This window comes from Morus notabilis, unplaced genomic scaffold (assembly GCF_000414095.1).
Source record: "Morus notabilis unplaced genomic scaffold, ASM41409v2 Scaffold102, whole genome shotgun sequence".
NCBI lineage: Eukaryota > Viridiplantae > Streptophyta > Magnoliopsida > Rosales > Moraceae > Morus > Morus notabilis.
The window spans coordinates 536,162-545,983 of record NW_010365014.1 but is presented as its reverse complement, the minus strand read 5'-3'; the positions used below and the strand labels follow the sequence as shown (position 1 = coordinate 545,983).

General features: G+C 36.6%; 1 protein-coding gene across 2 annotated transcripts; it reads right to left on the bottom strand.

Annotated features, from left to right (window-relative positions):
• Window positions 1–5,145: 5,145 nt before the first annotated feature.
• Window positions 5,146–9,360, bottom strand: LOC21402250 (receptor protein kinase TMK1). 2 transcript variants are annotated; one of them, XM_024171632.1, is made up of 3 exons: window positions 8,198–9,360; window positions 6,698–8,008; window positions 5,146–6,157 (listed from the first exon to the last, which is right to left on the bottom strand). In XM_024171632.1, exons 1-3 carry the CDS (start codon window positions 9,039–9,041, stop codon window positions 5,625–5,627), a joined length of 2,688 nt encoding a protein of 895 aa, XP_024027400.1. In that variant the 5' UTR covers window positions 9,042–9,360; the 3' UTR covers window positions 5,146–5,624. The 2 variants fall into 2 exon arrangements, with proteins under 2 accessions (XP_024027400.1, XP_010105561.1); XM_010107259.2 differs by having other exon boundaries at window positions 6,698–9,360.
• Between the last annotated feature and the right edge of the window lie 462 nt (window positions 9,361–9,822).

Below are 9,822 nucleotides of genomic sequence, written 5' to 3'. Positions count from 1 at the left end.
ATTGTTTTTATTTTATTTGAGTAGCATCCTATAGAGAAGTTATTGTAATGGAAGTTTTAAGTCATGGTTCGTCGTTATAATGGGTCCGTTTAGTTGATTTTATTTTCAATATAAAAGTGAAAATGAGATTATTTTAAGAATTATTCTGAAATTGCGTTTGGTTAGTTTTTTAAGAGATTATTTTGAGTATAGTAAAAAAGTATATTTAGTTATAATTATTAATTAATATATTATAACATTGTTAATAAATACTAGAAAATGAAAACAGAAAATGAAAAATAACTTTCAATCGTTTTCTAATTCTTTTACAAAAACCATTCTCACTGTTTTTTATTTTCGTTTTCATTTTCAAAACATTTGCTAAACAAATACAGTTTACAGACCGTTTTCATTTTCAAACCTCCAAAAACATTTTTAAAAATAAGTAAAAATCAATTCCAAACACACTAAATAATATACTTCCCAATCAACTTCAAAACGTTAAATTCAGTTATCAAAATGCAAAATAATAATAATAATAATAATAATAATAAAGAACTGGACAATCACAAGTGACACATGTAATCAAAAGGATCCTTCTCCAAGCTCTTTATAAAATCAGCCAAAAAAAATAAGAAAAAAAATACGAGAGAGACAAAAGAAAAAGATTGACCAAGTAAATAGGGTCCCTACTCTCTCTAGCTAGAAAACTTTGATTTCGTGTCTGAATGAAAATTTTGTATAATTGTATGGTTGTTAAATATTATTGGCCAAAGAAATGAATCGTATTATATATCTTCACACGGCTGAGGAAAGAACGTAAACATTGGTAAGAAAGGACCAACTTTTGACTGAAAAATAACAACAAAATTCACTGGCAACCATTTTTTTTTTTTTTTTAAAGTTCCTTTTGCTGAATTGGATTCTAATAGATTACAATTCTTAAACTAATATGAGCTGTAAACCTCTATACGAGAGTTCCGTATTAATTCAACTACCTTACTTTTTATTTTTTATTTTATTTTATTGTTTTTGACATGCAATATATTATAGATATATTCCCACTATACATACCTTTTACGCTGCTTTTTACACCGTTGTTAAGCTATTGGAAAATGTTGCTTAGTCCGTATATAAATTCATTTTTTAACTTAAATTTTTTATTTAGATTTGAATTGCAAAATAAACAGTGTGGTAGACGTTTAGTTTATGAATTCAGACTCATTCTCAATTTATGTGTGTTTTTTATGAAAAAAAATAATGTAACAAATCACGAAGCATTATTCAAATTATGACACGAATACACCAACGTTCAAAACAATGTATTTCAGACATGTTATTGTTTAAATCTACGTTGTTGGAAAATGTTGCCTAGCCAACATGGCTGCGCCTGCGACTTAAGGGTGGACCTGCACGTGAGCCCTTATTTGTAGGGCTGATCGCATTGTGTCTGAGGCTGATCTTTCGTTTGAACGGTATTGTATGGTCAAACACGGATATCATTCCAAAATATTTAGCAGGACTAGGATAAAATAACACCGACTGTTAATTAAAAAAATAAAAAAGGGATAAAACAAATTTTCTTGTTCATTTTACCGATTCGAGTTTTCAGTTTTAGGTTTTTACAGTTAAAAGCTCTCAGAAAATGTCATATTGTACTTTTCTGCTACAGTTAAAAATTCTCAGAAAATGTCACATCTCAACTCGAATTGAAAACTCAAATCCATGAAGCGAACGAGACATCCTATGGCCTATTCTTTTCTTGATTTAAGAAATTGATACCAACACATTAATTTTGGCAATCTCCCCCTTTGCTAGTCTAAGAAAATCTTGATAATTGCGCTCTATTAGGTGATCCTGTTGGAAAAAATTAAGGAGACGTTTGGTTCATGGATTAGAATCATTTTTAATTTACGTGTGTTTTTTGTGAGAGAAAATACTGTAGCGAACCACGAACCATGATTCAAATCAGGGGACGAATCTCCCAACCAAACAACCTCTAAATGAACGGTCCATTTGCCTATCATGGGTGCAATTTTAGGACTCGGTAGGAAAGTAAAGAAGGAAAAAAAAAACATTCTTAAAAAGACTTTCTCTTGTATGCTTCTTTATCGGTAATGTCATTTTTTAATTGTTATATCTGGTTAAAATAACATTGAATTAAAAAAAGTATGCAGAATAAATAATTTATGGCACAAATTTAATGACTGAAAAGTAAAAAACTACCGGTAGCTCATTTTTGTTAGTTCTATTAGAGAAAATGGGTGTGACTTTAAATGTTGACTAATGGGGGGAAGACATGTGCAATCACTCCGACAACATGTGGTGGTGGAGAAGGAGTTGGCAACGCTGGTGGCGTTGCCGTTTCCTAACAACCAAAAAGGATGATTCACGAAAATGAGGAGAGACTAGAGTACAACAGATAGAGATAGAAAGGAGAAAGAGAAAGTTTGGTTTATCTCCCTAAGTCACTCCATTCCATTGTGTTTTTCCACCAAGATTTCTAAGTTCCAAATCAAATTGCAAAAATAAAAAGTATATGGACTAACTTATCAAGTCACAAAAAATATTATCATAAAAAGAATCACACAAAGTGTAAGGGTTAGGAGTGAATGCAGTTATGACTCGTCAGAGCTTTTATCAAGTTCAGTTTCATATTTATTTTTAATTTGATATGATTTTAAGAGAATGTTAAACGTATGTATTAAATTGAATCGTATTATATTAAATAATTTTTATACAATACAATGTTTGGTTTGAGTCGTATTAAAATATTGATTACGTTATATCAGCTTTTCACTATTGTATTGTATCAAATATTAAACATTAAAATATATAATTAAGGTCTAAACCCCAACCTCACTATACTCTGGTACCTGAAATGAGTTAGGGTATAGGATCGGGTCGAGGAGCGATATTGTGGTCAGGGTCCAAAACCTGGGTTGGGGTTAGGTTTTTGGACTGTATTATGATAAGAGATTGAGGTTGGGGTGGGTTTCGGAATTAGGGCCGGTGTCAGGTTTCAAGACTAGGGACAAGTCGAGTTTCAAAACTGAGACCAAGGTTGAATTCAAGTTTCAGGATCGAGATTAGGTTTCATGATTGGGGTCGGGTCAGTGTCAAGTTTTAGGGTTGGTAGTGATGTGGCAAATTTATCTAACCCACTTCATTAAGTTGAACGAACCTACAAGTTGACTTGAGTGATGACACTCAATTATCCATCTTAGGCAACTAGTCACTTAATGTCTGCTTACTTGGCATGCTCTCAGTGTCTCGTGAAAAGGTAATATCCAAACAACACTTGTTGTCGACAGTCGAGTCAATTCGGTCAACTCAACATATGGAGGGTCAGGAAAGGATGAGTTCTAACTCGAACACACATTATAAGAACATTTTATCATATCCTCTCACTTTTTTTTAAATAGAGAATTGTGTTGTAGAGTATTAGAAAAAAAAAATCCAACTGATCGGATAAATTTATAGGCAAAGTCTTAAGTCTAAAGGTTCTACAATTCAGAACATATAACTTTTTCACATGTACAGGTAACAACATTTGTTTGTACGTTTTATTTTTTTCGTGTACCTTTGTAGCACTCAATATTACATGCGTTGAATTATATTTTTCTTAAATGTTACACTAAAATAAATTTAGTATTACATACAAGTACGAATAATGTAAAATATGAACCTAAGAAGAAAGTGTTACGCGTCTGACTGGTTCGGGTGTCAGACTTAACACAACTGCAAAATTTCATTAAGTTGTCTAAAATTTTCATGATTTTCTTTAGGGGAAAAAAAAAGAAAAAAAAAAAAAGAGGAGACAAAATCCAGAAATGATTGGAATGGGTTATGGGAAAAGGACGAGACGTGAATCAGCATCCGAGAGGATGGAGAATATTTCAGACAAGAGAAATGTAGCTGGCAACCATTTTTATTTTATCATGATGATCACATCAAATGCCAATAATCACCACCTATCTTATCAAAACAATAATAAATTAAATAATAATTAAAACTACTCAACATAATCACCAACCAAAACTATTCTCATATCAGGCATTCGTGAATCGTGGTGAATCGTGGGTGCCATTCCTTGCAGGACTGTCTAAATCATTATATATATATATGTATAATAATAAATATATGATATGTAAATTAATACCTATCCTTTGTTTGAAGCGTCAAATAAGACTCATCCACACCAATTATATATCTTTTGGTGTGGTTGTCCGTCCCACCACCCAAATCTAAATACACATAAATGTATTGAGCGTCTGTTTGGGACCGTAAATCATGGAGAATCATTGACCCAAATCACCCTATTCATTATTTATTTATGTCGTTTCAAGCATCATATTTTTGTAAAGATCCACTAGGTAATTGTTTTAGTAAACTCAAATTTGAAAATGTCAAAAAAAAAAAAAAACAAAATATCTCTAAAGGGAATTTTTTCAAATGTTTATACTTGAAAAATAAAAGATTTGACATATCAACAATGTTGCTTATGGCGATGAGGAATATTTACCACCGTCCGTCACAGCCACTAGATGGTCTATTATGTTAGAAAATGTTCAAAATCTAACTCTCACTTTACTTTTTTTTTTTTTTGGAAAAAACACACTTTACTTTTACTTTTTATTTTTGTTTAGAAAAAGCAGTATTTTCATTGAACCAAAATAAAGGTAAAGATCTTATATAAACTTGTATAAGAAATTAAAAGATTAAATTGCAAATATGGAAAATTTGACAAATCTAACTCAGAAAAGAAATACATCTTTTGCTCTTTCAAAATACGCTATAATTTTAACAAAAGTTTATGGAAAAGTACTTTGGATTACAGATACAACTAGATCAAGTTTTCCCAAGGGAGGGCTAAAGCAATAATCTTAAAAGATGTATGGTGTTCCTATAATACTAGAAAGCAATAATCTTAAAAGATGTACGGTGTTCCAATAACACGAGCGTAAACATTAAGGAAAATTTTGATGAATGGTTGGTTATGAGGGTCCTACAGTCGCACATTCTACTGTAAGTGTACATTTTTACTTATTTAAATCTGAATAAAATCACATTAAAATTAAAAAAAATATGCAAAATAAATAATTTTTAGACAGATTTGTTGACTAGAAAATAGAAACCCACAAATAATTCATTTTTCAGGTCATATCGTAAAAATCTCCTGATTATAAAGACTTTCTATAATCCTTTTTCCAAATTGTAGGATACAACAAAGCTAGTAAAGTATACACAGAACTTATTAAATTATAGCAGAAGAAAGTGGCTACTCAAGTTATTTGTCTACAAGCTTGGATGGAAGGATAAAATACACAGAAGAACTCAATCCATCCTTGTCCAAGCCCCCACAAGGATGCAAGATTTTAAAGACAAATCTCTTTTCTTAGTATCACTGTCTATTTCCAACTTCATAACTTCTAACCATACCAGAAACCCAAAAACTAATTTTTCTCTGAGAAGTTTGGGACGCGAGAGAAAGCAACTCCAACGATGAATAGGAAACAAGCACAAGCCTTACAAAATCAATGGACAAGAAGGCAGAGAAACAGAGAAAAATAAACAAAAAGAAAAGGAAAAAAAAAATCTAATTGCAGCCTTCAAAACGGAATTGGTTCTTTTCTTTGTCAGCTTCACCGTCCATCCGCCGATGTGAAAGAGTCTGCAAACCCAGATGGCCTGGTAGGTATGCTGGTCTGCGTATTGTCTCCGCTCGGCAAAAATGACGATGAAGAGTCATCCAGGTTTGTGTTTCCCTCGAAAGCCTGCCATTTTTTCAGAGCCTGTGGTAAGCTCATGTCAAAATTGATTCCATATACATCGTCAGAATCTTCTGTTTCGGTTGGTTTCCAGAGCTCAACAAGAGATGAAAGAACATTCACGGCATGGCCCATATCAGGCCTCTGGTAGGGCTCTCTAGCAGTGCAGTGTCCGGCAAGCTCTGCGACAGTGCTAACACTAGCAAGAGTTTCCTCGTCCAGATCAATTGCAGGGTCAATGACCTTCCGGAATGTATCCTTATTCGTACACATTCTGCGGAACCATGTGACAAGATGTAGGCTTTCTTCAGGCTGGCTCTCGTCAATGGCTTTTCGTCCGGTGATCAACTCCATTAGGATCACGCCAAAGCTATACAAGTCCACCTTTGTAGTAATTTTCCCAGTTACTGATCAATCATCCACAACAAAGAAACAACCATGAATTTAGTGCCCTTGTCATCATAAATCTACTGAGCTAAAATTAACAATTTCAATAACATAACGGCTTTATAGCGGTATGATTACTCTATTAAGAGGACGTCCCATGATAATTCCAGTTTACTACTACAAGCATATTTGTTAAAAAGGCAGAGAAAGTGTTCAAATTTTAGCATAAAAGACCAGGAAAATTAAATGTACGTGCAACAACATGGATAATATGGCTGCACATTAGATTTTGAAGCTTTAAAATCTCCCTTGTGTTAGATAATTTTAATCCCAACTTTCCAACATGTTCAAGAGGCTTGCGAAATCTCATTCAAAATCCTTATCATATTTCCACAATTTGGCGATTGCTCGGGGTCAAAGAGTAATGTTTCAATGCCAATATTGTGTCCTACATTCATTGCGAGGTTACAATTTCAGTTCTTTGCTCATCATATAAATGAAAAGCCTATCATTTTAAAGATTCTAGTCGAAAATCAAAGGCATATAGAAAGATTTATTACCTGCATATTCAGGAGCAAGATAACCAAAAGTTCCCGCGAGTCTAGTCTCAAATGAGGCTTTCCCTTCTGGAGCAAGACGTACAAGTCCAAAGTCTGCAACTTTCGCCCGCATGTCATCGCCGAGAAGAATGTTGGATGGTTTGAGATCCCTATGAATAAAACTCTGATGGGCTAAACTATGCAGATACTCAACACCTCTAGCAACATCCAAGGCAATTGTCAGCCTTCTCGTCCATTCGAGTGGCTTCAACCCTTCTTCCTTCCAGTTACAAAGGTACCTACTAAGAGTCCCCTGAGGCATGTACTCGTAGACAAGAAGTCTCTCGTTCCCGTCTAGGCAATACCCGAGAAGCGCAACCAAATGGCGATGTCTGACCTTGGTAAGAACAGCAATCTCAGACTTGAACTCACTTAAACCTTTATCAGCCACCACTCCAGATTCCATCCTCTTAACCGCGATCTTTGTCCCGTCGTGCAATTCCCCCTTGTAAACAGTCCCGAAACCCCCGTGTCCAAGTATGTTCGCATCACTGAAGTTGTTGGTCACATTCCTCAAGACTTGAATGGATATGATCATACTTCCAGCCTCAACAACATGAATGTCACGGCCTCCACTACTCGAGGGACTATAGACTTCGCTCCCGCCACCATTAGCCCCGGATGGTGCAACTACAATCTTCACCGCATCTTGGTTGCCAGAGTGATGGGGATGTAAAACCACTGTGTTTGGACTTTGCACTCTACCTGAATGCTTTCTTTTCCTAGTAAGAAAACAAAACGCGACCGCCCCAAGAACAAGCAACCCACCAACACCGCCCACGACAGCTCCCACAACCACCCACGTCTTAGACTTATTCCCGCCGCTTCCCGAAGAACCATTCCCTCCACCGCCGCCACCACCCGTCGGAGAGCCAGGAGAACCGCCGGGAGGCGTGCCAGCAGGAGGGTCACTACTCTTTTCCTTCCCAATATCTTTGTTCCCATCAGTTTTCACAAGCACATTCTGGCTAAACTTTGGTACTTTCCCAAAAAGCTGATTATTCGAAACATCAAGCTCATCAAGCTGAGTCAAACTCGCAAGCTCATCCGGTATTCTACCCGTCAGCATATTATCAGCCAAAATCAACTTCTTCAATGACTTAATCTTCGAAAAACTCAGCGAAATCGCACCCACAAGACCCATCTTACGAAAATTAACAACAGTAATATTTCCTTGAGCATCACACCTAACACCCTTCCAATCGTTGCTACAAGGATCATTCCCTTTCCAACTCTGCGCGAAACTCACCGGATATCCCAACGGTTCCAACACTGAAAGCAAAACATCAACCCGGGCATCACAACTATCCCCAGGATTATCAACACAGAAGCTATTAGTCCCTTGTTTCATATCAATCCTTACACCATCACCAAACTTCGGAGGCGGTCCTTGAAGCAAATTATTAGTGAAATTCACAACTTTAAGACTCTTGAGACTCAACAGAGAAGATGGAACAATACCTGTGAACTGGTTATCTCTCAAACTCAAAGCATTCAACTGCGTCAAGTTGGAAAAATCCGGCAAAGGCCCCGAAAACTGGTTCCCGTGAAGCCAAACGTCGTTGAGATTGTTCATAGTCGACAACACCTCAATTGAGCCATTCAGCTTCTGCCCATTGAGCCAAAGGGACTGAATGCTCGAACCCGAAAAGGTATCGGGCAATTTGCCTTCGAGGTTGTTCATGGCCAAATGCAGCTTCGTCAAGCCGGGGAAATTGCTGCCCCCGAAGAAATCAGGGATTTTCCCAATGATGTTTGCTCTACTAGCCGAAAACTCCTTCAGCTGAGAACAGTTCTTCAAGCTCTCGGGAATCGTCCATGGCGAGAGAGAAGGAATATTATCAACAGAAATCTCTTCCAACGATGAAAGGCCGTCGAAAACATTCGACGGAATCGATGTAAAGTTGTTGTCGTGGGCTAAAACGACTTGCAAAGAAGCCAAGCCCGAGAAGTTCGGAAACGCGCCGTTTAGCTGGTTGGTCATAACCTCGAATTGCTGCAACTCCGACAAGTCGGCGATCTCCAGTGGGAGGGTTCCGGCGAGGTTCTGGTTTCCGATTTGGATCTTTGTGACCCGGCCCGAGCTTTTGTCGCACGTGACTTTGGCCCAGTTACAGTAATCGGACCCAGCGGCCCAGCCCAGAGTGTTCTGGCCTATGGATTTTCTCAGAGCTTCCATGGCTTTTCCGTCGACATTGGACTGGGACTTCACTGGCGAAGAAAACAGCGAGAAGATTGACAAAACGACGACGTAGAGGGTAAGAACAAAGGAAGAACCCCAAGAACCCAGATGGGGTTCTTTCATTTTCTTTCTTGTTTCTATTTCTTGTGCTTTCTTTCTTTTTTTCTCGGGAAAATAGGGGAGAGAAAATCGGAGGATGGAAGGAAAAGGGCAGTTTTGTTAAATTTTTTTTTTCCACAGCGAGGATGTCGTGAAATTGTGTAATAATGGGAGAGAGGAAGCGGCGGAGATAGTGGGAGAAAATTGGGAAACTGGAGAGAAAAAGGGCAAAAAAAAAAAAGGTGGGAAAAAAGAGGGAAACTGGTTTTGGACCCGTTTTTTGGGCGTGGGTTTCTATGTCTCCGTTTGGGGACAGAGAAAGGAAAAGAAAATTAAATAAATAGTTGGCAAGGTTTTCATGTGGGGTTTGGGTAAGAAATGGGAAAACAACAAAACAGAAGAGGTTTTTTTAGAAAGAAAATCAATTATCAGTTATCAATTGTGTTTTTTTTCCGAATTTTATTTATTTTTATTTTTGAAAATTATGGCTATTCGTAGCTATGGAAGGCGATACACGTAATGAATATCTATGGTATTTGGTGGTGGGTTTTTATGGAGCTTTAACGTTGCAATCTTTGGATAAGGAAATTCCTCTTTTTTAGTTGTCCAAATCTTTTTCTTTTGGAGCCAAAAGCGGCATAAATGAAATTATATTATTTTTCTGTTTCCCAATTTTGGGGATTTATTTTTATTTTTGTTATCGTGCAAACAGCTCAACCTCAGCTGTATGCTTCTCTAGCTATTTCCTTGTTTATTCTCATAACCATAATAGAAAGACACGTATATTTTGCACCTGCCATCCCCA